This window comes from Sorex araneus, chromosome 4 (assembly GCF_027595985.1).
Source record: "Sorex araneus isolate mSorAra2 chromosome 4, mSorAra2.pri, whole genome shotgun sequence".
Lineage (NCBI taxonomy): Eukaryota > Metazoa > Chordata > Mammalia > Eulipotyphla > Soricidae > Sorex > Sorex araneus.
Genome location: NC_073305.1, coordinates 48,611,063 through 48,638,194, shown reverse-complemented (window position 1 = coordinate 48,638,194; position 27,132 = coordinate 48,611,063). Strand labels below are relative to the sequence as shown.

General features: G+C 53.5%; 2 protein-coding genes across 3 annotated transcripts in view; one reads left to right on the top strand and one right to left on the bottom strand.

Annotated features, from left to right (window-relative positions):
- Positions 1–1,817: 1,817 nt before the first annotated feature.
- On the bottom strand, positions 1,818–16,873 carry ITIH1 (inter-alpha-trypsin inhibitor heavy chain 1). The gene is made up of 22 exons (XM_055134177.1): positions 16,748–16,873; positions 16,549–16,569; positions 16,111–16,277; positions 15,690–15,794; positions 15,257–15,419; positions 14,688–14,801; positions 12,387–12,512; positions 12,188–12,304; positions 11,414–11,582; positions 11,197–11,322; positions 9,227–9,408; positions 8,765–8,950; positions 7,772–7,911; positions 6,831–6,985; positions 6,719–6,733; positions 5,756–5,776; positions 5,253–5,339; positions 5,063–5,176; positions 3,646–3,835; positions 2,774–2,946; positions 2,221–2,332; positions 1,818–2,044 (listed from the first exon to the last, which is right to left on the bottom strand). Exons 1-22 carry the CDS (start codon positions 16,847–16,849, stop codon positions 1,915–1,917), a joined length of 2,715 nt encoding a protein of 904 aa, XP_054990152.1. The 5' UTR covers positions 16,850–16,873; the 3' UTR covers positions 1,818–1,914.
- A 7,364-nt stretch (positions 16,874–24,237) lies between these two features.
- Positions 24,238–27,132, top strand: part of NEK4 (NIMA related kinase 4) — a 34,854-nt gene continuing 31,959 nt past the window's right edge. Inside the window, exons 1-2 of one of the 2 annotated variants that reach the window (XR_008629779.1) lie at positions 24,238–24,538; positions 26,094–26,360. Coding sequence is in view for 1 of the 2 variants with exons in the window: in XM_055135323.1 (XP_054991298.1) it covers positions 24,446–24,538; positions 26,094–26,360 (360 nt within the window). In the remaining variant the exon portion in view is untranslated. The remainder of the gene's footprint in view (positions 24,539–26,093; positions 26,361–27,132) is intronic. The other variant, XM_055135323.1, reaches the window with a different exon arrangement.

Below are 27,132 nucleotides of genomic sequence, written 5' to 3'. Positions count from 1 at the left end.
CTGTCCAGCCCTCCCTGCCCACCCTCACCAGGGCCCTGCCTTAGCCTGCGGGTCTCCTGATCTCTTGAATCCAGGCATTGCTCCTGGCCCAGGCACTGGGGTTTGGCGGGAAGAATGATTTTAGGAACTTCAAGTTCACTCCGAAGTTCCCAGGAGATAGTTGGAGACTTGAAGGCACCTTGGGTCGGCGTTATCATGTGGGACTTAGAATTAAATGGTAACTAAGAGATGCTCAGGCTTGCCCACTTCTAAGCACTCGAGGGGAAGATGGGCGGGCCTGGCTGAGGGTCACCCCACAGTGGGCAACCGGGGGCTGCTTCTTTAGAAACCCGGATGCTCCTGACAGTGGCTGGGCTCTGAGTGTCCTGGCCTGTGCCAAGGGTGCTGCCTTCCCAACGGGCCACCTTTGGGTGTCATGTTGGTGTCTCCAACAGGGGGCTCCCTGGGCCTTGTGGGGAGTAGGAGCAGGTCAGGGGCCACAGAATAAGCAGAGATGCTTGGGAAAGGAGGGGTCAGAGGCTCATCCACTTTCCTCTGAGGCCAGCGGTCGGTCCCTCATGTGTTGCTATGTTCCTGAGGTTGTATTTTAACTGGACCCTACGGTGCCCTTAGGACAGGCACCTTCAGGGCATGATCCTGAGCCCCTGGGTGAGAAGTGGGGACTCCTTTAAAACCACAGCTGCTGGATACCATGCCAGCAACGAACGGTCATGATTTCTGATAACCAATTCCTTGCTTCTTTTTTCCTTCCCCTTTGCTTAGCCCACTTTCCTGTGTTAATGCAGGCTTAGCTGATGCCTCACTCATGAACTGCGGTGCAGCTGCACAATGCCTCTGAAACTCTCTTTCCCTTAGGTGCTGTCATCTCTCAAACGAAGACCTCCAGTTTGTCTCCATAAGAAAATAACGCCTTTGGGGCTGGAGCAATAGCACAGCGGGGAGGGCGTTTGCCTTGCACGCGGCCAACGCAGGTTCAATTCCCAGCATCCCATATGGTCCCCTGAGCACCGCCAGGGGTAATTCCTGAGTGCAGAGCCAGGAGTAACCCCTGTGCATCTCCAGGTGTGACCCAACAACCAAAAAAAAAAAAAAGAAAAAGAAAAAGAAAAAAGAAAATCACGCCTCCACAAGTAAAGAATGCCTAGAGAGTGCAATCCCCTGGCTGGGAGATGGAGGGCCTGAGTGGAGGAGGCAGCCCTGACCCAGCGGGGGCTGCCTCCAGCTCCCGGGGAACCACTTCAGGACTCCGGTCCTACAGATACTTCCCAGCCCTCCTCTGAATGATGCTTCTGAACGTCCAGAGCCAACTCTCCCCGCTGGGATCCGTCACTCTCTGCCTCGCTGCCTGACCGTGCGCGGCCATCAGGACAGACATCGACTCCATTTGAAGCAGCAGCTTCAAATCCTCGCTGGGCTGCTTCTCGAGAACTCTGAAAAATAAAATGCCCTAGCCTCAGCTGCCCCCACTGTACAGGCACCTGAGGTGAGTGGGCCTCTGCCCATTCGCTGCATGCCTGCTCCACCATCCTGGGTCCGCTGTAATTCCAGGGCCTTCTGAGGGGCAGCGTCTTGGGCTGCCTCCTTGCACCCTGGCACCCCCTTCCCAAAGATAACCAGACTGGGGCTGGAGCGATAGCACAGTGGGTAGGGCGTTTGCCTTGCACGATCCCCAGTATCCCATATGGTCCCCTGAGCACCACCAGGAGTAATTCCTGAGTGCAGAGCCTGGAGTAACCCCTGAGCATCGCCAGGTGTGACCCAAAAAAAAAAAAAAAAAAAAAAAAAAACCAGACTGGGGCTGCGTGTAAGCTCTTTATTGGAAGTCAATACACAGGGGCTGGCTTGGACAGGGTACAGGAGGCCACCCTTCCGCTCTTCGGTGGCCCCAAGGGAGGAGGATACTGGCCAGGGGCCTCAGAAGATGTCAGGGACGATGTAGTCTGTGTAGACACCATCAATCAGCCCTGCCCCATTGTTGTGGACAAACCAGCAGGTCACTGGGACCCCATGGCGGGGGTCCCGGCTGAAGTCTTTTTGCAAACCCCTGGGAGAGAGACAAGAAAACTGGACTCATGTTTCGGATCCCGCAGGATGGCACCTCCCCAGAAAGACGCCCCCACCCCAACGGCCCCACCATGTGACAGCTAGCAGAAGGCCTCCCCCAAGGGTGGGGGGCTCCGGTAGCAGGAATTGGGGAGGTTCTTCCCGGTGTCCACCCACCTGGTGACAGTCAGCCGGTGGTTCTTCACCTCCATGGTGGCATCTATCTTGGTGGGGTCAGAGCCTGGATGGGGATCAGACACTTGATAATCCAGGGGCTGGAAGAACTGTCCTGGAAAGGCAAGCCGGAGGCACCAGTCACCTGGGGGTCTGCCTCCTGCCTGGCCCTTAGGAGGGGTTCTTGCTCCCCTAAGCCCCCCGGGCCTCAATCAGTTTTCTCCTCCTCAGCCTCTTTTCCATTCACCTGCTACAGGGAAACAGCAACCATGGCAGGCGGCTGTATCTCCTATCTTACCAACTCCAAAGGACTCTGGCCAGAGACGGGGGCATTGCAGGAAGTCTCAAAGGCATGGCCCATGGCCGGGCCCTCAGGGTGCTCAGGAGCTGCTGGGACTTTGCTAATCGGGCCCCTTTCTGCCTTTCTGAGGAGCAGGACCCACACCAGGATGACCCCCTGTCAGCACTCTGAGCCTCGGGGGCCCTGTGGCAGGGCGGTCGTTCTGGGGTGCAGCAGCAGGGCTGAACCCTCAGAAATCCACTGTTTCCAACCCACCCAGCAGCCCGTGCGTCCGCGCCGACATCCTGTGACTCTCCAGCACGTAGAAGCCCAGGAAGTCCCGGTGGGCGGCGCTCGGCTTCCACACGCGGTGCAGCACCACCTCGAAGGTGCCCCTGTCCTCCACAGACACCAGCAGGTTCCGCTTCCTGTTGATAGTCACCACCACCCTGCAGGACCAGGAGGCCACGTGGACTATGCAACGTGGCTGCATATGTCCACCCCATGCTACGGCCACATCCTCTGGGGACAGCTCTTAAACCCTGCGTCCCCATTCTAAGCAGCCCGGTACGGCCAGCGCCGTGCTCTTCCCTGTGTGGGTCCTGTGGCGGGGGGGCCTCTATCAGAGGGATGTGATGGGGGTTGCCAGGCCGTGCACCACCCCCCACGCCAGCTGCGTCGCTCAGCCCTCACAAATCCTGCGACAACTGATCCCAGAGAGGATCAGTCACTTGCCCACGGTCCCACAGCAGTAAACGGCCTGTCGGGTACTGGAGTTCAGCCTGTCTCCCCCGAGTGTGTTCTCTGACCCCTGCTTGGTCCCTGTGTCCCCCATACTGGACTCCACCTATTGTCCCTGGAGCTGCGTATGCCCAGGTCCGGGGGCTCAGCCCAGTTTGTGGAAGGAAGATAAGACGAGGCACCTCGTGACAGGCACTGAGTGAGTCGCCCAGAGAGCTCTGGCTGGAGGGAGCCAAGACTCGGGCGGCCAGGTAGCCAGGTACAGAGCATGTGACCAGGAGCCCAGGAGCTGGGGTGGGGATGGGGGAACCACAGATTCCACATGTCTGCATGGCCTACCCAAAGCCCACTTGCATGTCCCCTGCTGGCACGGCTCAGGGCCCTGGGGGCATGCCCGGCCCACTCACCCGTCCTGCCGCAGAGAAGCCTGGTCCTTCCAGAAGAACACAGGCCCCCCAGAGCCGGGGTTCAGAGTGATATTCTGGGGCGTCACTTCCAACTGAAAGCCCGTGGCTGGGTTCGAGATGCCCAATCGCCCAAAGTAGGTGCCTTCATGCTGGGCCGTCTGGCCAATGAGCTGCCCGTTCACTGAGAAGCCTGCAGCACAGGGAGAGGTGATGCGTGCGTGCGTGCGTGTGTGCGTGTGTGTGTGTGTGTGTGTGTGTGTGTGTGTGTGTGTGTGTAGGGGAGTGCATCTCTCGCTAGCCCCCCACCCTTCCCGCCTGCCTGCTCGAGGCCAGGCTGTCTGGCAGCTCTCAGAGAGTTCGGGAGAGACTCCTGGATCTCCCTCCCGTCCTGGCCCCACCCCCTCCTCCTGGGGCCCTCAGGTCACAGGAGGTGCTACAGTCACACAGGTGATCTGAGCCCGCCCCCAAGCGCTCCCCATCTTAGCAGTGACAGCCCACATGGGTTTAGCAGTAGCCCTGTGCAAAGGCGCTGGTCTCCCTTCCCTGGACTCCAGGGTAGCAGGAGTCTGTCTGGGTTCCTCCCCCGCCTCAGCCCTAGTGGGTGCTCAGGGAGCATTTGCAGCTGCTTTGACTGGACTGTGAGGAACAGAGTGACGAAGGGGAATCGGTTCCATTCCCTGCCCCAGGAATGCTGATGGGAGAAGCTCTCAGGCCTGCTGGCCCAAGAAATGGAGGCAAGACTCAGCACAAAATGAAGATGAAGGGCCCAAGAGAGAGTACAGTGGGTTGGGCACTTGCTTTGCACACAGGTGACTCAAATACAATCGTGGCACCACATGATCCCCCCAGGCACCAGCTGAGGGACCCCAGAAACAGAGCAGGGAATAGCCCTGAGCAGTGTGTGGCCAAACCTATCCTACAAAACCTTTTTAAGAAGAGAGGGGGAGGGGGGGAAAATGAGACAGAGAGAGGGAGACAATGAGAGAGGGAGACAATGAGAGAGAGAATATGAAGAGAATGAGAGAAAGAATGAGAGAGGGAGAGAGAATACAAGAGAGAGAATAAAGAGGATGAGAGAGAATGAGAAAGAATGAGAGAGAGGGAGAGACAGAATATAAGAGAGAATGAGACAGAGAATGAGAGATAATGAGAGAGAGAAACTGAGAGAAAGGCCGTTTGTTTACAAATTGTTAAGAATTTCAAAAACTTTTTTAAAATTAATTTTTGTATTGACAGCTGAACCATTTAGTAGAAATAAAGAATTTCAAGGACTTTAACCAGGCGAGGGTCCCTACATGGATAGTGGCCGTGGCCCTGCAGTGGGCCCACTCCCAGGCAGCAAGCAAGGACGCTGGCAGAGCCTAGCCAGGGTTCGGATGCAGGGGGTGGGGGAGGGGAGGGTCTGAGGACACCTTACCTGTGTCGAGGTCCTGCACCAGGTTCAGGATCACCCCCGGCTCCTCATTGATGTTGAAGCACAGGGGGTCCTCTTTCTGGGGCACATGGATGATGAAATGGGGGTCAGTGTCCACTGGAGACAGAGAGGGAGTCTGTTAGCCAGGTGGGCTCAACCAGCCAGGGCATCCCAGACCCTCCCGAGGCCTCACCTCCGGTCACTCGGTTCGGCAGCTGCTGGTGATTGAAGCTGGAGCTGCTCTGGGCAGGCTGTGAGGCGGATGAGGACAGCACGAAGGCTGACGGAGAGCGAGCGGCATTTAGGAGCAGGGGGCGGGGTCTTCCCTGGGCAGCAGGCACCTTCTCGGACCCTCTCCCTCAGAGGCCAGAGAGGCAGGGGTGCACCAGAGGCCTTCCTGCCTCTTGGGGCATGGGAACAGAAGCGTGACCCCCAGCTGGTCAAACCTCTCCTCCCACGGGAACCTGGTGCCTGGGGGCATGAGCGTGGGGGAGACCAGGCCCGGGTCAGGGGCACCCTCTGGAGAGCCCCTGGGAGAGGCAGGAGGAGAGCAGGAGCAGAGGAAGCCAGCCTGGGACCCGGGCTGCTCGGCAGGAACACGGGGGCGGAGCCTCAGGGGTCTAACTCAGGACTCAGGCCTGGGGACAGCGAGGTGTGGGGTAGAGGTCACACTGTCCGGGGTTGGGGAACACTTACTCTTGCGGGGTCCCTGCAACTCTGTAAAGGACAACGACAAAGCAGGGTGTCACCTTCACCGCCACCACCACCAAAGGCCAGTGTACAGTTCCCAAGTGCCCAGAGCCACCCCCGCCCCAAGGACCCCAGCCTCCTGGGACACACTTGCCCACGTAGAGGAGGCATGTGGTGTGTGTGGCAGCCGTTTGGAGTGTCGGGGGCGGGGACAGGGTTCTGGCTATACAAGGTCTCCCCAAGCACACAGAAGTAGCCACCAGTTTGTGCTGAGGTGAGTAAGGGCGTGAGGGGAACTGGGATGGAAACCACACAGGGGAGAAAAACGGAGGGGAGGAGAAGGAGGGGGAGGGGAGGGGGACTGAGAAGAGGAATGGGGGAGGGGAGGAGGGCAGGGGAGAGTGGGGGAGGGGAGTGGGGCAGGGCCTCACAGGTATGACACATGAAGCCCCTCCTAAAAACCAACAGTTAAACTCTTTTCTAAATTGCTAAGCTTACAAGAATAAAACATTTTTTAAAAGAATAAACTGCTAATTTTGTGTCCTAAGTGGATATCGATTTTGTTGAAGGTTCTCTTGGCGTCTAATCATGCGCACATATAATTGTCCTATCAGGGATGAGTTATGTGCACCGATACTTCACAGTGCCAGGATAAGACTCACTTGGTCTTGATTTATATAGAGATGGTTTGATATGTGAGTTCAAAAGCAACAGGAAATAATTTTCTTTCCCAGTGTTGTCTTTGTGGTTTTCAAATGTATTACTGCTATTTATTTTACACTGGTGCTCCCCCCACACCCCCCCAAAAAAAAGCATAAATGTCTTTCTGATAGTTGTCATTCTATGCCTTTTCTATATTTTCTGTCATGGGTCTCTATATAGCGATCAAGAACATTTTATAATTTTGTGATGTTTGACATGACTCATTAAAAATAAGGCAAAAATTAAATAGATAAAGTAAAAACTCACCCAAGGGCAGGTCATCTGGAGGGGAGAAAAAAGGGGGGGAGAATTCAGGTCCAGGAGGGCGGGCTCTGAAGCCTCCCCAGGCCTCAGCCCCCTCTGCGCCGCCCGCCCGTACCTTCTCCAGGCTTGTCAATCACGGGCTCTAGGCTGTCCTTGTCAGTCATGCCACGGATGGTCATGGACGTCAGCGGGGTCACAAACTGGTATTTCAATGACATCTGCAGGATCTTGGCAGAGAGGTTGGCCTTCTCCTCCCCTTCTAACATCTTCCTGCAAGCAGATGTTTGCTCCCAGCCCCCACACTGGACAACGACCGCTCCCACTCGCTCACCCTTTCCTCCCTCCCTCACCCACTCAACCCATGCACACAAAGCCTCCCTTTTCCTGGGCGGTGACTGACTGTGAGGGCCTCCCAATCTAAAGGAATGCCCCCCCAACAACCCCAGAGATGTGTCTCAAAAGACAGAGAGCCCTGAAGAGCTGTGGTCAAACCTCTCTGAGCCCTCAGTTTACTGTTCCATGAGGATGAGGAGGAAATCCCTCAGCACCTTGTGCAGGTATAATGGATGTCCTAGGAGGAGCATAACTCAAAGGGCCAGAGCACAGGCTCCTCCTTGCATCCAGGAGCCCTGGATTTGATCCCCAGCACACCAGGGTCCCCACCTCCTCCCAACACAGCTGGGCGTGCCCTCCCCTACCCCCAGGACAAAATGAACAGTCTTGACACAGAAGCCCACAGTATAAGGAACCCCCAACACACACACACACACACACACACACACACACACACACACACACACACACACACACACACCACACAGCAGCCCAGTGGAACAAACAGTGGACTTCCCAGGACCCCGGCGCTTGCCCCCACTGTTGACTAACTGGTTGGTATTAACTCAAGGAAGACTGACACTGACCTACTGACTCTGACCTACTAGCAATCTCCACAGGCCCAGAACCACCCCTGGCAGTTCAGCTCGTCTGTGCAAGGGCGCAGGGGTGGGAGGTGTGGGGGGGCACGGTGCCCCCCAGGGCCAACCAGCAGGCTCCTACCACTTGGCCAGCAGCTCCTGGATGGTGAGATAGGCCCAGAGGCGCTCAACATGGTTCTCCAACATGTGGCCACGTTCTCGCAGCAGTTTCTTCATCTCCTCCTCGTCCACAAGGCACGTGGTCTTGAATTCTTGGCCTTCCTGAGGGTTGAGACAGGAGACAGGCCTCGTGCCAGCAAAGTGCAGATGCTGACCAGTGCTGGAGGCTTCGAGGGACCCCACAGCTGATGTCTGCAACTTCTTCCTCCTCACCACCACCTCCCCGCCCCACCCCACTTTCCCTGCCCTTCCCTTCATTAATCTAACTCATTCTACACCAGCTTGCCGAACACGCTAGGAGGTGCATGGCCTAGGCCTATAATCCTGGCAATGGAAGTCCTGACCCCCTCCTCCTGGAATGACTCTGGGGGTTGCCAACAAGTACCAAGTAGCATCCACCACGGAGCTGTTGTCATGCTCCCCTCTGTCACACGCTTCTGGTGGGGACCATCCACTTAACACAGCACACCAATGTGCCTTCTCTCTCCCAGGGCAATAGTAGGGCCGGCTCTGAGCATGCCCCATGCATCAGATGTTGTTCGCCCATCATTATTATTATTCTACTTCCTCCACCAACTTTCCAACAGCATTGCCCCTTGGGTACAGAAAAGGAAGCTGAGGCTGACCTTGAAAGCTAGAGTCATTGACTCAAGGTCACACGGCCAGTCAGAGTGGAGCCAGGGCCCACTCAGCTGTCCCCAATCAAGGCCCCCAGGGTCTGGCCTGTGTGCGGCCTCTGTATAGGGGTGGGGGCACTCGCCGAGGGAGAGACTCCCAGGAGCAGGTAGGAGATAGCGTGGGCCTGAGGCTTGGGGCGCCATGCAGAGCAAGAACCCCTGGCTCCCACATGCGAATCGGGAGCTTCCGCCCTCTGTGTCATCTCCCATCCCAACTCTGTGGACTGGGAACCCCTGGGTGCAGCCCAGCCTCTCCACTCTCTGCAGCCCCTATTTACCCCCCGGGCCAGCACATCCGCCTTGAAGCTGCCAAGCTTGTGGTCAGCGATGCGGCCAGCCACCACGATCTCTGAGCCCTCGTAATACTGCTTATGACGGTGCTGGGTCAGTGCGGAGATGGCATCCTGCGGGTACTGCAGCTCCACGTCCATCAGCAGGGGGTTGGCGACTTGGTTGTAGAAACCCTGCCGGGGAGAAGAGAGGGGACACAGCTGGAAGGGTGCAGCCTCAGAGAGGGGGCGCACGTGGCATCTGAGGGCAAACCTTCTCCCCAGGTGGGGTGTTGGGATCACGGGCTCGGGATTCCAGCTCCAGGTACTTATACTAAAGAGCTTTGTCCCTCTCTAAGCTGAAGGGCAAATGCGACCCAGGCAGGGCTGGCTGGCAGGGCGGGGAGCATTGGGGGTGTCTCAGAGTTTTGCGAGCGTTGCGGGGGTGGGGAGAGTGGGAAGGAAGCAGACCTGCAGCTGCTGTGTGGCATCGTGGTCCTCAAAGATTCTCTTGGCCCGTCCATTGTTCTCCATGGACATGACATCCAAGAAGTTGAAGTCAACGTTCTGGCCGAAGCCCAAGTTGTAGAGTGGAAACCTTCCCCTTATGGCACTGCGGACGTTCTGCAGGATCTGGGAACGGTCCGTGACCCCTACAGCCACACACCCGGGCTGACCGGCACCAGCTCACAAGCAGGCGGGACGTGCGGGGAGTGAGGGGCACGGTGCCCATCCTGGGAGCCGGACATCTCACCTGAACTCTGGCCATTGCCTGACCCTGGGCTGGCCTCACGCTGCCTGATTCTGCTCTCAGCCTGCCTGCGGCTCCTGACTGTGGCCCCAAGTCCCTGCTGACTTTCCGCCTTCTGCTCTTGCCTGCAGTTCCTGCACAAGCCCTGCCAGTGCACACTCGCTTTTCCCCAGGGTCCTTCCCAGCAAAGTTCATGGGGCTGGAGTGATAGCACAGCAGGTAGGGCGTTTGCCTTGCATGTGACCGACCTTGGTTCAATTCCCAGCATCCCATATGGTCTCCCAAGCACCGCCAGGAGTAATTCCTGAGTGCAAAGCCAGGAGTAACCCCTGAGCATCACCAGGTGTGACCCAAAAAGCAAAAAAAAAAAAAAAAAAGCTCAGCCTGGCCCAGGTTGGTGTTTCTCAGGCTGGTGGCGATTGATCCCAGCTTCAATCACCAGCAGCTGCCGAACCGAGTGACCGGAGGTGAGGCCTCGGGAGGGTCTGGGATGCCCTGGCTGGTTGAGCCCACCTGGCTAACAGACTCCCTCTCTGTCTCCAGTGGACACTGACCCCCATTTCATCATCCATGTGCCCCAGAAAGAGGACCCCCTGTGCTTCAACATCAATGAGGAGCCAGGGGTGATCCTGAACCTGGTGCAGGACCTCGACACAGGTAAGTTGTCCTCAGACCCTCCCCTCCCCCACCCCCTGCATCCGAACCCTGGCTAGGCTCTGCCAGCGTCCTTGCTTGCTGCCTGGGAGCGGGCCCACTGCAGGGCCACGGCCACTATCCATGTAGGGACCCTCGCCTGGTTAAAGTCCTTGAAATTCTTTATTTCTACTAAATGGTTCAGCTGTCAATACAAATTGGGAGGTACAGGGACCATACCAAGCATCTGGCCCAGCTGGCACACACCCTTTTTGTTTGTTTGTTTGTTTGTTTGTTTGGGGGCCATACCCTGCAATACTAGGACTTGCTCCTGGTCTGCACTCAGGGATCACCCCTGGAAGGGTTTAGGGGACCATATGGGATGCTGGGATAGAACCTGGGTTGTTGCATGAAAGACAAATGCCCTACCAGCTGTACTATCACTCCGGCCCTTCACACACCTCTTTTTTGGTCAAGCTGACCTCTTTCAAGAGGTTCTACGGGGCCATTTCTGCTCAGACTGCCTTTGTCCATGGCTCTGTGGCCCCCTGACTCTCCTCTCCTTGAATGCCCTGAGCAGAGCACCCTCTTTTCTACCTGCCAGCCCCAGAGGATCCTGGCTTCCTTCAAAGCAGAGACCTTTTGTTTTCTTGGCATCTTTCCTTAGTCCCTAGTCCCCTGATCCTGTGCTTAGATCATATGTGTACTGAAGAGATTGTTTCTTTGGTGGGGCAACAAAGGGACCCTGTAGGGCTGGCAGCCTCCTGGGCCTTCTCCATGCAACATATGCTCAGCTCACTGAACCATTTCTCTGGCCCCTGAACAGAGTTTATTAAGCTCAACCTAGCAATCCTCCTGCTTGGCCTGGCCCCGTGCAACACCAGGTCCTGCAGAAACGTGGCCGAGCACGACACCAGGCGCAACTAGCATAGCGGAGAACTGTTTTCAGACTAGGTCAGAACTTGTCCCAACAACATCCCCCGTGGTGTTGCCCTGGTCCTGCCTGCCTGTTTGGGTACCACCACGCCAGCCCCCAGCGGGAGCCCTCGGGCCTCACCCTCGGTGGGCTCCCCGTCAGTCAGCATGATGAGAATGGGCGCATGGTTGCGCAGTTCCGGGAGGCTGCCCTGCGCCCGGTTCAAGATGTTGATTCCCTGGAGCAAACCCCCGTTCAGGTTTGTGGCTGCAGAGGAGAGAGACTAGAGGTGTCTGCCTGCTCCTCAGGGCACGGAGGCAGGTGAGGGGGGACACCGGCCCCGAGGCCCTGCCCTCACCCCCAGCCAGGGAGAAGCGCCGCACGAAGTTCCGGGCCTGCTGCAGGTTGGCCTCGGAGGCCCGCACCAGCGAGCCGCGCCACACTTGCACATTCGTGCCGAAGAGGACCAGGTCGAAGTAGTCGTCTGGACGCATGTCCTCCAGGATTTTCAGGAGCGCCTCCTTGGTCTGCAAGGACAGAAGAAGAACAGGGCTGAGGGGCAGAGCCCCGAGACCACCGCAGGGTACAGAATGGACAAGCTGGGGAGGCACTAGACAGGATAGCCAGGAGAAGACAAGCACCCCGGGAATCTGTAGGTCGATGAGGGGGACAGACAAGGCAAGGGGCAACCTGGGGTGAGGAGAGGAAATGCCCAGGAGTTTGAGAGGGGTGAGGTGTAGAAAGAGGACCCTAGGGGTGCTGCAGCTCCTGCTGTGGTTTCTCTGTACCACAGACAGGGCACCCAAGGTGCTGCGGGTGGTGGCACAGCCTGCCGCCAGCTCCTATGCCAGGACCCCACTCATCGCGGATCTTCCAGGGAAGGTCTCAGCTTCTAAGTTCTGTGCCTGGGCCTGGGGCTTCCCTTTAGCTGTAGAAGTGAACACACTGGCTCGTGCTGTGCCTGGTGCCGGCGGGTGGTGACAGAACCCTGGACATGCATGCTCCTTGCTCAGTCGCCTCGTCCCTGACCATAGCAGAAGCTCCCAGCCCCAACTCTGGCAGCAGCACCAACCTGGGGCGGGTGATGGAGCCAAGACCCTCTGCTGGGTGAGCTGTTGAAGGACATGTTTACCTGCTTCACTTTCTGGCCTTCCATGGAGGTGCTGATATCAATCACAAAAACCAAGTTCTTGTTCAGGTTTGTCAGGTTTTGGGGAGCAAAGAAGTGGGCAAAGTAGTTATTGGCGACCTGAAACACACAGAGAGGGGTGAGGCCACTTGAGAAGCCGCCCCGCTCGCCCTCGAACTCTTCACTGGGAGCGCAGACTTACCAGGAGGTCGCAAGTCTTGTCTCGGAGGACATCGTAGGTCACCCGGAAGTCTCCGTTCATCAGGGAGGTGGAGCAGGTGGGGCAGGACTGCTGCTGGCTCACGGTGGGGCGGAAAAACACATGGCCCTGTGCAGGGGGGAGGCACTGTGTGTGTGTATGTGTGTGTGTGTGTGTGTGTGTGTGTGTGTGTGTGTGTGTGTGATGTATGTGTGTGGCGGGTGTGAGTATGGGGCATGGGTGTATATGTGTGTGTGTGGGGTGGGTGTATATGAGTATGTGGGTGTGTGGGGTGAGTATGGGGTATGGGTGTGTGTGAGTGTGCATCTGTGGGGGGGGGGTATGAGTGTGTGTGTGAGGGGGTATGAGTGTGTGTGTGAGTATGAGGGGATTTCGGTGTGTATGTGAGTGTGGTACGTACAGCTGTGTATGAGTAGAGGGCATAGGTGTATATAAGTGTGTGTGTGAGTGTGAGTATATAGGGGCATGAGTATGTGTGTGTGTGTGTGAGTGTGGGAGGCTGTTTATGCATGGGAAGTATGGGTGGGGGGATATGGGTATGTGTGTATATGTGGGGGTATAAGTTTGTGTGTGTGTATGTGAGTGTGGGGGGGGTGCGCGTATGCATGGGCATAAAAATGAGTCTAGTGGGCCACCTCACTGCCCAGCTGCCAAGAGGTGGGAGAACAAACCTGAGTCTCCCTTTGTGTTTGTTAATCTAGTAGAGGAGCTGGAGTGATAGCACAGCGGGTAGGGCGTTTGCCTTGCACGTGGCCAACCTAGGTTCGATTCCCAGCATCCCATATGGTCCCCTGAGCACCGCCAGGGGTAATTCCTGAGTGCAGATCCAGGAGTAACCCCTGTGCATCATTGGGTGTGACCCAAAAAGAAAAAAAAACCCTAGTAGAATATATGAGCTGGGGTGATGGCTGAAAGGGCATAACACACAAGACTTGAAGTTCTATACCCAAAACTGCAGATTCCCAAGCACTGCTGGCAGTAGGCCCTGAGCTCCACCAGATCTGACACTCCGGAAAAGAAAAACAAAAACTATCAATGACAACAACAACAATAGTAAAATATGTTCAACAAAACAAAAATAAAAGCAAGACAACAGGACTGGAGCAATAGCACACCAGGTAGGGCGTTTGCCTTGCACGCTGCCGACCCGGGTTCAATTCCCAGCATCCCATATGGTCCCCTGAGCACCGACAGGAGTAATACCTGAGTGCAGAGCCAGGTGTAACCCTTGTGCATTGCCAGGTGTGACCCAAAAAGCCAAAAAAAATAAAAATAAAAATAAAAAAGCAAAACAGCAGCTTGATTTGTCAGGAAAACAAAGACCCATCTAAAGACCCATCTCTTCCAGGCTCACTAGTGGGTGTTGTATTTTGAAAGGAAACCTTTTGAAACTAGAATTGTTTCCTTTTTGGGAGGGGGATAGGTTTAGCTACACCTGGCAGTGCTCAGGAGCTACTCCCAGCTCTGTGGGGAGTCACACCTCATAGTATTCCAGGGTGATGGCAGGGATAAAACTGGGGTTTGCTTCATACAAGGCGGTGGTACTACCCCTCTGACCCCGAGAATCATTTCTTCTAAGTGAGCTGTTGTGGAGCCCTCCCTAAGGTAGGTGGTGCTAAAAGGTTTGCTCCTAGCACTGGGCCCCCATATCCTTCCTTTGGGCCCTGGGAGGAGGGAGGCAGGAGGCAGCCAGAATGTCTGCAAACAAGGGTGAGTGCAAGGGTAGGGCCACTTCCATTCCTTCCCAAGAACACTGGCACTCAAAATGCCAGCCACAGCAACTTTGGAGTTTGGGCCTGTGCCCCCTATTTCCTGAAAGTTTTCCCAGGGGTGTGAGACATGCCAACAGGAAACTGAGGTTCAGGCGCAATCAAGGCTCACTGAGTCCATGTCGCACCACAGCGGGGAGCAAGGGTGGGGCAGCGTCAGCCTGCAGGACTTGACTAAGTTGCTCTGAGAGCTGGGAGTGCACGTTCCCCTGGGATGCCAACCTACAAACCCACTCGCTTTCTCCTCTCCCTCCTCGGCAGAATGGTAGTCCCTGCATTGATTCTGGACCAAATTCAAGCGTTCCAGGAATTGGACCAGTCAAGAAATCTCAGTGGAGAGCCAGAGATGTACTTCTGGAGTCGAGCATTTGCTCTGTATTTGCCTCAATTCGGTCCCTCTGGCATGGCATGGCTCCCTGAGCACCACTGGGTGTGGCTTTAGTGGCGCCCAGCACGGGTGGGGAGGAGGCCTCCTCAAAAGAGAGAAAACCCGAACCCAGCTACCCGCACACACCTTTTTCCCTGAGAAGGACTTCTTGATGAGTTGGTCGGCCAGTTCCTTGGGGAGGAAGGGGGCCTGGGCGTCCAGCTTGCGGATCCCTTGGGGCTCAAAGATGTCCACGTCAATCTGTAGCATTGAAGCAAATTCTGCAACCAGGCGCCCATGGGGGCCATCAGCAAGCCTCAGCCCCGAGCAAACACGAGACCTGGTGGCCTGCTATGGGTAGCACCCAGACAGCTTCAGCACAGGGCCAGGCCAATCATGGGGACTCGACTCCCACAAAAAGGGGGTTTGAATGTCAGTGCCTTAATGGGGCCACCACTGAGGTATCAATAACAGCTCAGCCCCTGGGGCTGCCTCAGGCTCTCTGACTCCCAAACTGGCTGAACATTCAGTGTGTCTCGGGATCCTCTGGCAGCCCTGGGGCACACAGGAACCCCCCAACCCTACAACACTCATTTAACAGATGAACAGGCTGAGGCTCTGAATGGAGGAGGAGGCAAAGAGTTTCGGTGAACTGCAGCCTACCAAGGCCCTTTGGCCCAGGTGCTCAGGACCCTGTGCTCAGTGTCCTGGTGTACCTCAAAGTGATGCACCAGCTGCCGGGGCTTGACTCTGATGACGATGTCGTACTGCATGAGGTTCCGCTTCAGCAGCTCCTCGTAGGTTAGGTGGAACGTGACCTTGCTGCGGGGCCCCACGGTGACGTGGATGGTGAATTGCTCCATGGTTCTCCCAGAAGTCCTGAGCATGCCCCCAGAGGCAACGGCAGACCAACACGAGTGAGCTGAGGGGCAGTTCTTGTCCCCTAAAGCCACAGAACCCATTCCTCTCTTCAACACGGCTTGTGACTTCCTTTGACCCTCTTCGACGGATGGTCCAGTAGAGCCCACGGATGGGCCTTGTCACTGGGAGATGGGCAAGTCAACACCCACCCTGTCCAGTGCCTTTGGGTCAGGGAACTCCGCTCCCTGCCATTTCTGCCCTGGCTGAACCAGCAGTTTCTGAACTCACCTGACAAGGCCAGAATTCTCTCCTGAGACGGCTGCCTTCCGGTATTGCTTCCACGCAAGTGTTTTGTCCTTTATGTTCCCCACAAATGAGGTTCCATCTGCCGTGCTGTGGGGAGGGAGATGCCCTCAGGGGAACAGCCTGCCCTGACTTCCTGCAGAGGCTCCCAGCCCAGTCCCCAGAAGGCCTGTGTTGGGGGATCTGATGAGAGAGCATCTCCCGAGGGCTGTGGACCCCAGACCAAACCAGACCATGGAGGCTTCAGAGATCTCAGCTCCAAGTGGGGAGCAGAGGACAGCCCTTTGCAGGGCTGCTTTGTCCCCACAGAGGTCCACCCACTGACCACTAGTCTGAGCTTCTCGCTGGGGCAGCGCCTGGTGAGTGGGCACTTTAAGAATGGATGGGCACCGTGCCGGGCACGCACATGGCAAAGTCGCTGATGAAGGCCGTCTTGGGGATCTCCACATCGAAGGCCACTTCCTTGGCCTCATCGGCATTGTTGACCACTTGGCTGGTGATGACATAGTGGGCAAAGCGAGAGGTGACTTTGCAGTTGACTTTCAAACTTCGGATGATCACACCATCCACAGCCTGAAGTGAGATACGAGGGGTCTATGGACTGGGATGGGGGCTCTGACCCAGCCTCCATGTCTGTCTGGCTCTGACCCTGCTCCAAGGCAAGGTGCCTGAAGCAGCCAAAATTTCTGGAAGACCCGTTCTGCGCAGGGGATGGGTGGGAGCATAGTGGAGGAGAGGCCCCACTTTGGGGGAGAAGGGAGCCTCCTGCCTGGAGCATGAGCAGAGGGTAGGCCCCTAAAGGCCAGGGGAAAACAAGGCTATATCAAAGGCCTCGCTCACTCACCGTGTCCACGGTCTGTCGCTTCTGTAAAACAAACCAGGGCAAGTGTTAGCGTGAGATACAAGGGGGGGGGTCCTTGCCTGTGCCCCTGCCCTCACCTCTCTCATGGGAAGGTGACCCTAGCAGTCAGCTCCTAAGTCCCCATCTTGGGTTGTACCCAGACCCAACTTCCCATCTCTGCCCTGAGAGTTTACCCACATACCTTGTTGCCTTTGGGCTGGTGTCGGGGTAAGCCCCAAGTAAACACGGCCTGTAGGGCCAGGAGGGAGGCCAGGGACAGGCACAGCAGACCCCGGAGGCCCATGGCGTAGTTTAGAAGCTCATAGGTTCTGTGGCACTATCCGGTCACTTTGTTCAGGCCATTAATCAATACAGGGCTTGATAAACATAGATTAAACATTAGACAAGAAGAAGGCAAATGTTACAATTTTAGGGGCTCAAGAATGGACAGTGAGAGCTTTCCCCGTGGAGGGGTTCCCTGCCTGTGAAGCTCTGACAGGTGGGTCCCTGTGAACAGAAGTGCACTCAGTCAACAGGAACTGTGAAGACCTCAAGGCTCGTCTAATCCTGCATCTGGCAGGGACAACACCAGAGGCGCTGTAGGGGTGGTACACAGCCCCACGGGAGAAACCAATTTATACACCTGGTGTGGTGCTACTCGCATAATCCTGCAAGCAACAGCAAACTTTTCAGCAAGTCCCACTTTCAACAGGGGTGGTAGTGAGACGCTGTACTTAATAAGACCTTCGTCCCACCCATGTTTCTGAGGGCGCCAGCCCCAGCAGCAGCTCTGCCAGTGCGAGGCGGGCAGGCCTGGGGCTGTGGAAGAGTGACCCTTGCTTTAGGACAGTTGCTTCATCTCTCCAAACTTCTCTCCCAGACCTGGAAAGAACAGAAGCTTCATGATTCCTATACCCGGACAGAGGCGGGGGGCAGGCATAGGGGACAATAATCAAGTGTCCCCGCGGAGAACTGGTTATGTGCCACACAAGGCTCTCCCCTTCTTTTCAGTTTGTTTTCTTTTGTTTTTGTTTGGGGGCCACTCTTGGACATGCTCAGGGGTCACTCCTGGCTCTGTAATTGCTCCTGACTGTGCTCAGGGGACCATATGGGATGCTGGGGATTGAGCCTGGGCTGGGTGCATGCAAGGCAAACTCCCAACCCACTGGACTATTGCTCCAGCCCTGACTCTCAGCTGTCTGATCTCCCCACGGCATCCTTGAATATTGGTGTCACAGTAAGCTGCAGAACAGGGATTCAGACCCAGATCTACAAGGCTCCCACACCAGAGTCTATCCCTCAATGACAAAAAAGGCCTCTGTATTAGTCGGAGGAAAGGGGCAGAGGCAAAGTCCCCTCAGCTGTGCCCTGCCCTTGTACCTGGTTTCTTCTCGTGATGCCTCAACCTTGCTGGCCCCCCATCGACACTGGGCAGAGAGCCCCTGGTCAACTACCCTGTGACCCAGGGGAAGTGGTGCATGTGTTGGGGGTCAAGTGGCCGTTTTGATTTGTTTGCTTGTCCCAAACTTTGCCTCATGCAGCTGCTTCCAGGAAAGGGCTTATTGTTCCCAGGCAAGAGTGACCTTCGGACCTGCTTTCTGGCCTGGTGGAGGAAGAGATGGATTGACATGAAACTGTACCCTTTGGTTCTGTTGGTTTCTGGCACCCTTATCGACCAAGCCCTGGGGAGGTTGGATGCAGCGTCAGACTCTGTGCCACAATGATGAAATGTGAATGTGATTCTGGGTTCCTTGTGCTGAAGTTTTGGGAAACTCAGTGAATCCCAGCAGGGACCAGTAGCCAGTGAGCAGCATGAAAGAACCACAGAAATCTGGAAGATCTCAATTCCCACAAGGCTTGGGAGAAGGCCCTTGAGGGCGGGAACTTGGACATACTTGGGAGGGGGGCTGGGAAACGGGGCGGGGGAGAAGTGTAGGTGGGAGCATAGGAAGAACACTGGGGAAAGATGCAGATGTCTGTCTTAAAAGCAGAGCCTCACAAAGAAGGTTAAGAAAAAATCTGGGCGTGGTTTGGGACCAACTAGCATAGGGTCTGATGGCATGCAGTCTTTTTAGATGAAAAACACTGGAGATATTTTGAGCAGTGGCATGGCAAGATCAAGACTGGGTTAGCAGAGGCTAGCACCATGTCTGCTCCATAGAAGGTGCGAGAAGCAGACTTGTGTGAATTGGGGAGAGGAGGAAGAACACAGGGAGAGTGAAGCGTGACCAGTGTCCAGACCACTTCTCAGCATCATTTAGGTCCTAATTGATTTGCTGCTCATAGCTAACCCCCCCAAACGGGTGCTGTCATTGTTGGCCAGACACAGATGAGACTAGGCTGTTTCACCCCATGAAAGTGCGAGGTGGGGGATGAGTGGAGTGAAAGCAGCTGAGGTTACTGAGGATTGAACTTGGGGACCTGACAGTGGGTGGATACCTTTAGCCACACGGCCAACTATTCCCCGTGGTTTGCCCAGAGTCCCTCAGTCGGATACTATCTAAACGGAATCCATGACATTTTCCTCTCCTGCACCCACTCACCAAGCCCCATGTTCCCCTGTGTCACCCACCCCAATGAAGGCCACCACCAACCATCCTGGTGGCATCCTGGACCGCCACCACACACCCTTTCTACAACCCCAGATCTGATTATCTTTCCAATTCAAATGCACACACCAAGTCCATCACATTTCCAAGAAGTCTAAGCACTCTTCTCTCACCAGAACAACTGTTCCTTCCACTCTACCCCTAGGGTCCACTCTTGGCTGGCCGTCTGGTCCTGCAACCCCCACCCCACCCCCAATTTTAGCTTGCTTACACAGTAACTTTTTCCTGTTCCCTGGAAGAGGGGTACTTTTTCACTCATTCTTTCCTTATCCCCCAATTCATCCATTTATACTTGCTGTGTCCCAAGTCTTTTTTTTTTTTTAAATTAAGCCCAAGTTCCGATACTCACGTCTCAAAGGCTAACTACTTGAAAGACTAGGTTGATGTGGAAAAGAAAAAACAACCAGAAAAAAATAAAAAAAAAAAAACCGATTATGGGGCCACAGTGATAGTACAGTAAATAGAGCACTTGCCTTGCCTGCAGTCAACCTGGGTTCGATCCCCAGAATCCCATATGGCCCCCTGAGCCCACCAAGACTGATCCCTGAGTGCATTGACAGGAGTAAGCCCTGTGCATTTGTGGGTATAGCTCAAAAAGAATAAATAAATAAAAGAAAATAATAAATTTAAAACATTTTAAAACAAACCGAAAAAGATTGTTAGGTTTCAGCACTTAGAAGATGGTGGGCTTCTTGTAGTTTTCCCAACCCTCCCAATGATCTCATTCCTGGATTGGTGTTAGAGCTCATTTGTGGATTTGAGGTGGCTTGCGGGGCACACCCTCCATTTTTCAGGGCTTACTCCTGGCTCTGTGTTCAGGGATCACTCCTGGACGGGGATGGGGAAACACACGAGGTGTTGGAACTGGAATTGGGTCGAATCCTAGGTGCAAGCTAGGCAAATGCCTTAACCTTTATACTATCTCTCTGATTCCCAAGGCTAGAAGTTTATAGGAGGCTACATGGGAAAGAAACAGAAGCTTCTAAAATCTCAGGGCTAGGACGAATGCAGACGTTACTGAGACTGCTCGAGGAATTTGATGATCAACGGGATGATGATGATGATGATGATGATGATGATGATGATGATGATGACGAGAAAGGAGATTAGAAGGAATTTGTGGTTGTGAATAAAGGAAGATGGAGAATTCTGTCTTGAGGCAGTCCAGGCCATCATCTGTGGGTAATGAATCCTAAGAGGGGATGGCCTATGCCTCTTAAACCTTTGAGATGACTTGATTAAACAACACCCATCTCTGCAGTCTGCATGGCAACCTTCAAGAAACTTTTCAAGACCAGAGTGATGACTCAAAAGGCAAGTGCATATGCTTTGTAGGCAGGAGGCCTAGATTCAATCCCCAGCACTACACGGGTGCCCCAAGCACTGCCAGAAGTGACTCTCTATCCACAATCCCAGAGTAGTGCCTAACCACTGCCAAGTATGGCCCCAAAACAAACAAAAAATATTGTTTCAAAACGTTTGCTCTTTTCTCTTCCCAGCTTCACCCATACCTGGACTGTGGGGGTCCCGTCCTGTCCAGCAGGGAGGACCCTTCGTGGGGCTAAGGAGGGGATGCAGCCGAATGAACAGATGCAGAGCCAGAAGGAGGAGGAGAGAGAGAGTTTATTCTACTGCAGTTACAATACTTATACCTCTCTGCTGGGAGGAGGTAGTATAGTATGCATGCTTGGACCCCCATAGGAACAGTAGTAAAATGCAGATCAGGCATGGGAGTTGGCTAGTGAGAGACGAATGGCGAAATGATAAGATCAGCAGTGGTTGATTTGTTAAAGGAATCCCAAGCAGCCTCCGCTTGACTAGAAGATAAGAGCCAGGCTTGTAAAATGGCTCCCTACACTGGACCTGGTTTAACATTAAACATACAATGCATGAACGAATTTGTCTGTTAGGACTGAGGGATAAGGCAAAGACCTAAAGAGTATGAGAGGTTAAAAAAAAAGTACATATGTGAGGAACAAGATGGAGTCTCTAATGCTTGCTCACTTATAAAGTGCTAAGTGCTGAGGTTTTAAGTAAACAGGTTGGCCCAGTGCTGAGGAAGTCACATAGCCTTCACTGAGGGCTGGGTCCCTGGTGCCACATGGTTCCCTGAGCACTGCTAATAGATGGCGTAGTACTGGGTGTGGCTCCAAAGCAAAATATGAATTTCAACCAAAGAAAGGCTTGCTGGGGGCAATCTCCCTGTCTGCCAGTTTGGTCTTTTAATTTTCTACACAGCATGGACCTGATTGGCAAAGGTAATTGCTTAGTCAATTTGGTGATTATCGTCATTCTCACTATTCACTGTAAGCTCCTTGGGGGCAGAACTTTGATTTATTTTGAACCTCCAGGGCAGGACACTAACCTTGTTCCATGCTGGCCCTAAGTATCTGGAAGGACTTTGATAGATGTTGTGGGGAAGGTAAACAGCAGAGGTCAGACACAGAACCATGGAAAACTTCAAATCTGGTGGGGCAGGGGTGGCTATTAGAGTTCAGGAAAAGAGAGCAGGAGTGGACAGATAGGCAGAAAAATAGAAAAGTCAGTTGGGTGTTGGACCGTTGTATGACTGAAACCCAATCATGAACAATTCTGTAACTGTGTACCTCATGGTGATTCAATTAAAAAATTAATTTTATTTTTTAAAATAGAAAAGTTGGGGCCGGAAACATAGTACAGCAAGGAGGGAGTTTGCCTTGCACCCAGCTGATCTGGGTTCGATCCCTGGGACCCCATATGGTCTCCCGAGTCTTGCCAGGAATGACTCCTAAGTGGAGATCCAGGAGTACATCCAGGTGAGACATATTTCTTGAGAAAATCACCCATAGGCTAGGAGATACACATATGTACACACACATACACATGTACATACATGCACGTAATTACACTCAAAGCACAGATGAAAGACATAAGTGTAAGTTATGTATTCATGTATTTTTGTGCTTATTTGGTAAATGCTCTAGAGCAGAGAGCCTACAGGCTTGGAGGCAATCCAGGAGCAATCCCTTTGGCAACCATTGCGTTTTTACTGGCGGACCTTTTAATGGGATTGGGGCAGAGCTGGAATAGGTGATGCTTAGGCTGTTAGAAACAATGCTGGCCTTTGGTCAAGCCACTTAGTGTCAGAGTTTAGACTCCTCGTGAGAGTTCTTTGAAGTTCTCAGCACCCACTGCAAGCTGAAGTCTACCAATATTGTTAGCTGGAGAGGATAGCATCAGCAAATATTATATGCTCTTAAAACACTCTTTTCTTGTCCTCTGATCAAACTTTGAGCAAGGCCATGTTGGAACAATGCCCCTGCTCACTAAAACCTGCTCATTCCAGCCATCCACACAGCATAGGAGTGTGCTATGGGGATTAAGCTATCCCGAGCGGCCCTAATGCTGCTTCTACTGAACGGACCCCACATCACCTTCCCAGCATGGCAAGAACACCATTCTATTTTCCAAACGTGCCATAGGTAAAGAAGCAGTAGCAAGTGCTGTGCTCATGCAAACCCCACCCCCATGTACAGCTGATGCAATTTCCAAGCCCCAGCTCCCCCATTTCAACAGACTATATGGCCTGGCTGTTCTGGGTGAAAGTGTTGCGAATTGTCTCCCTGTCCCAGTAACCAATCTAACCTTTGATCTATTGGCTAACCTAAGCCAAACTGCGAAGCTCCAGGAAAGAGCCCTGGATAACGGGCGGGTACCTGGTGAGGATGGGGAGAGAGGGTTCCCGAATGTAAAAGAACAAAAGCAAGCAGTGCTGGCGTGGATGTGGGGAAAAAGAAACACTCTTTCACTGTTGGTGGGAATGCCAACTGGTCCAGCCTTTTTGGAAAACAATATGGACAGCCCTTCAAAAACTAGAAATTGAGCTTCCATATGACCTTGCAATACCACTTCTGGGAATATATTCCGCAGCTGCAAAAAAGCACAGTAGAAATGACATCTGTACCTATATGTTCATTGCAGCACTGTTCACAATAGTCAAAAGCTGGAAACAACCCAAGTGCCTGAGAACAGACAACTGGTTAAAGAAACTTTGGTACATCTACACAATGGAATACTATGCAGCTGTTAGGAGAGATGAAGTCATGAAATTTGCTTATAAATGGATAGACATGGAGAGTATATAATATGTGAAATGAGTCAGAAAGAGAGGGATAGATATAGAAGGACTGCACTCATTTGTGGAGTATAAAATAACATAACACAAGACCGACACCCAAGGACAGTAGATAAAAGGGTCAGGAAGATTGCTCCATAGTTGGAAGCCTGCCTCAGGAGTGGGCAGGGAGGGGACAGCTGGAATATAGAGAAGGGATCACTAAGAAAATGATGGTTGGGGGAATCGGTCGGGATAGGAGATGTGTGCCAAAAGTAGATAAAAGATCAAACATGATAACATCTCAGTATCTGCATTGCAAACCATAATGCCCAAAAGTAGAGAGAGTATGGGGAATATTGTTTATCATGGGGGCGTGGGAGGGTGGGAAAGGTGGGGGTATACTGGGGCTATACTGGGAATATAGGTGGTGAGGAATGTGCACTCGTGAAGGGATTGGTGTTTGATCATTGTGTGACTGTAACCCAAAAATGAAAGGAACAAAACATGCAAAGCCCTTAAATGCTAGTAAGAACCCAAGCTCTTATAGAAGGTCTTAATGGCTCCTGGGTGAAAATCAACAATCTTCACACATTTTCCTCTAAGAAACATTTTTTTTGGATTATTTTGGAGGATTATTCCTAACAAGCAATACAAAATAAATTATTTCGGTTCTGCTTTGGGGGCAGGGTCTGGAGGGTGGGATAGAACTATGGTGATGGGAAGGTGTAAGGGTGATGGGATTAGTGTTCAAATGTTAAATATATTCAAATATTATGAGAAAGTTAAAAAACATAAAATAAAATTTTAAAATAATAAAATTAAATTAAATTTAAAAAAAGAAGGAAGACCTCAAGCAAGCGGAAGCCTTGCTCACTTCCCTGTGGCCTGCAACCCGGAAATCCCCGGTGCGGAGGAGAGTCGCTCTGGCCCCCGGCCGCCTCCGCTCTATGGTGGCCTCCCTCCGCAGGGCCCGCTCTGGCCTGGCGGCGCCACGGCTCGGTGGTGGCGCCTCCCGGGGCGGCCGGCGCAAGCGCAGCGCCGCGCTGGCCCGGATCGCTATGGCAGCGGCGTCGCCGCGGCTTGGGCTCCCGAGCTCGCGCGGGGCCCGGCCGCCTGTGTAGCCGCCCGCTCGGCCGCCTCTCGGGCATGAGCGGGGCCTCCCGCTGCTCTGCCCGCCGCCGCCGCCGCCGGGAACATGCCCCTGGCCGCCTACTGCTACCTGCGGCCCGTGGGCAGGGGCAGCTACGGGGAAGTGACGCTCGTAAGGCACCGGCGGGACGGCAGGCAGGTCGGCGGCCTGGGGACGCAGGGGGAGGGGCGGCGGGCCCGGAAGGGGACCCCCACCTCGGACTGCACGACCCCTGGGACGACCAGCCGGGGCGCCGGCACCAGGCCAGGTTCCTCAGTATCGTGCGCCCCCGAGGCCCCTTTGTACCGGGCTGTGCTGGGTTCACCCAGATCTGGCATCCCCCAGCACCCCGTTATTTATTACGGAGCAATAAATAGCTGCAGGTTATTTAGGGCCCCAAGCGCCCCGTTTAGACACTGCTGTCTTTCAAAGCCAGTGCTTAGCCCGGGCCATCGTTCTCCAGTCCAGCGAGTGACAGCACCTGCGGGCCAGCGATACCATCCCCTTATTTATCGGACCACTGCGAGCTAGCAGCCTCCTCTCCACCTCCGCTTTTATCGCACCCATCCAGGACCCCGTTGTCTAGCTGAATTGTGGCCACTAGCTCTTCCCAGCCCTATGGGGGGTTTGCTGTTCTCCAGTTCAATCACGGTTGTCCCAATCTCATCAGTCTCTTTGGAAACGTCGATCTGTGTCACTCTGTGATTTAATGCACTTGATCTCATCACACTCAGGATGTAGAGCCTGTTCTTAACGTGGTTTATAAATAGGGTGACCATGTGGTATACAATCTGAAACAGTTTTGGAAAGGAAAGGAGGCACTATTAAAGAATTGCACCAGGAAGAGGGGCCCAGGCACGTAGGCACGTGGAAGGGCACATTCCTAGCAGGGGCAAGGCCTGAGTTGGTACCTTGTGACCACCCCCAGCACTGCTGGGTGTCAACCGTGTGGCACCAGCATCTTTGGTATGGTCCCAAGGAGGCCTCCAGGTACACTCGGCTGCAGGGACAGAGCTTTGCCAGGAGTGGCCCTGTTGAAAGTATTCATGACACTAAGACAGCTGGGCTGCCTCGGAGGACCTGAGATGCTGCCCTCAGTATAAGGACCTCTGGCTTACTCTGCTGTGTCTCAGATGGGACGCTGCTGGAACACAAGCTCAGGCAGGAGAGTTTCCGTAAACTTCCTCACTGCAGCTCCTGACAGTGCTTTTATTTAATGGAAATCCTTTGGGATGTTGGGAACCAGTCACCTTATTGGGTCATGGATTCCTTTGAATAATGCATATCTCGGACCTGGTTGGTCTGCAGGTTTATTTTCAAATTATTTTTTTAAGGCACATTGAAGGGGGCTATTAGAGGGTATAAAACCTTGACCAGAGATTTTATGATCGATCCCATAGGATGTTAACGTGACCTCACTTTTCGGCCGTTGTGGTTGTAAATGGAACAAATGGAAAGTATACTTTTTTTGGTGACTACCCCTCCCCCCTTCTAGGCTCCAAGTCTAACCTGTAAAAAATACAGTTAGTCCTAAGAAATCTTTTTGTCAAAATCTGCGCTTTATGAATAACAGAAGCAATAGGGGTTCCATCAGGCTCTAGAAAGTTGGTTTTGAGGAAATTTAGGTGAGCCCTTAACTACCTCCTAATCTATGAAACTATGCTGGTTTGCACATTGTAAAAACAACAACGGCAAAGTCTTGTTTTCTTTGTAGTATGTCATCAAAAAACTGAACCTCCGAAATGCGTCCAGCCGAGAGAGGCGAGCTGCTGAGCAAGAAGCCCAGCTCTTGTCGCAGCTGAAACACCCGAACATTGTGACCTACAAGGAATCGTGGGAGGGCGGGGACGGTCTGCTGTACATTGTCATGGGCTTCTGTGAAGGAGGCGATCTGTACAGAAAGCTCAAGGAGCAGAAGGGGCGGCCTCTACCCGAGAGTCAGGTGGTGGAGTGGTTTGTTCAGATCGCGATGGCGCTGCAGGTACGTGGCTCTGAGGATGCCCACATACTCCAAGGTGTGGGGTGGGGTAGAGGGGATGTCTGAGGAAAATGCTTTGCCAAGTGCTGACTTTTAAAAAAATGTGTTTTTGAAACTGGTGGGGAAATAGTACAGTGGTTAAAGTGCTTGCCTTGCATGCGGCTGACCTAGGTTTGATTCGTGGCACCCCAGGTGATCCCTTGATCCCTGCCAGGAGTGACCCTGAGTGCAGAGCCAGAAGAAAGCCCTGGATACTGCAGGTGTGTCCCACCTGCCCCTCTCAATTTTTTTTTTTTTAAGTTGAGTCAGGGAGCTGACTCAAAGTGTTGGAATGCACGCAGGAGCCCCAGGTCTATCTGGGACACCATAAGGTCCTCTGACACCTCCAGGAGCAACCCCTTCAGATACCACCTGTGTGACTCAAGTACAAAGAAGCAAAATTTCATTTTTCATTGATAATGAGTACCCATGCCTTCTTGCTGTAGATTTGGAATTTTTCCCAGTGCGTGTTTATTGTAAACAGATGGGTATTTCATGTCTAATTACAGGAGAGGCCAGTGCTCCATGTGTTTCATTTTTATAGTAAATACAATTTTAAGGGCCCTGAGTTGACAAAGAATTATCAGCTGGTCCATCACCTATGTCATAGTGAAAAGTGGCTGAGATAGTTAATATGCTTAAATTTTGGGAATTTGTGTATTAACCCTGTTTTGATTGGAAATTCAAAACTGTTTATATTTTAACATACACATATTTAAACATGAGACTCTTTATG

Bases quoted from the DNA above. Each gene is read 5' to 3' on its own strand.
- ITIH1 (XM_055134177.1), bottom strand. From the start codon at position 16,849: ATGGGCCTCCGGGGTCTGCTGTGCCTGTCCCTGGCCTCCCTCCTGGCC. The intron at 11,583-12,187 runs GTAAACATGTCC...CTGTCCTTGCAG, and splicing joins AAGGCCAGAAAGTGAAGCAG to ACCAAGGAGGCGCTCCTGAA. The intron at 8,951-9,226 runs GTCTGCTTCCTT...TCTCCCCGGCAG, and splicing joins ATGCCACACAGCAGCTGCAG to GGTTTCTACAACCAAGTCGC.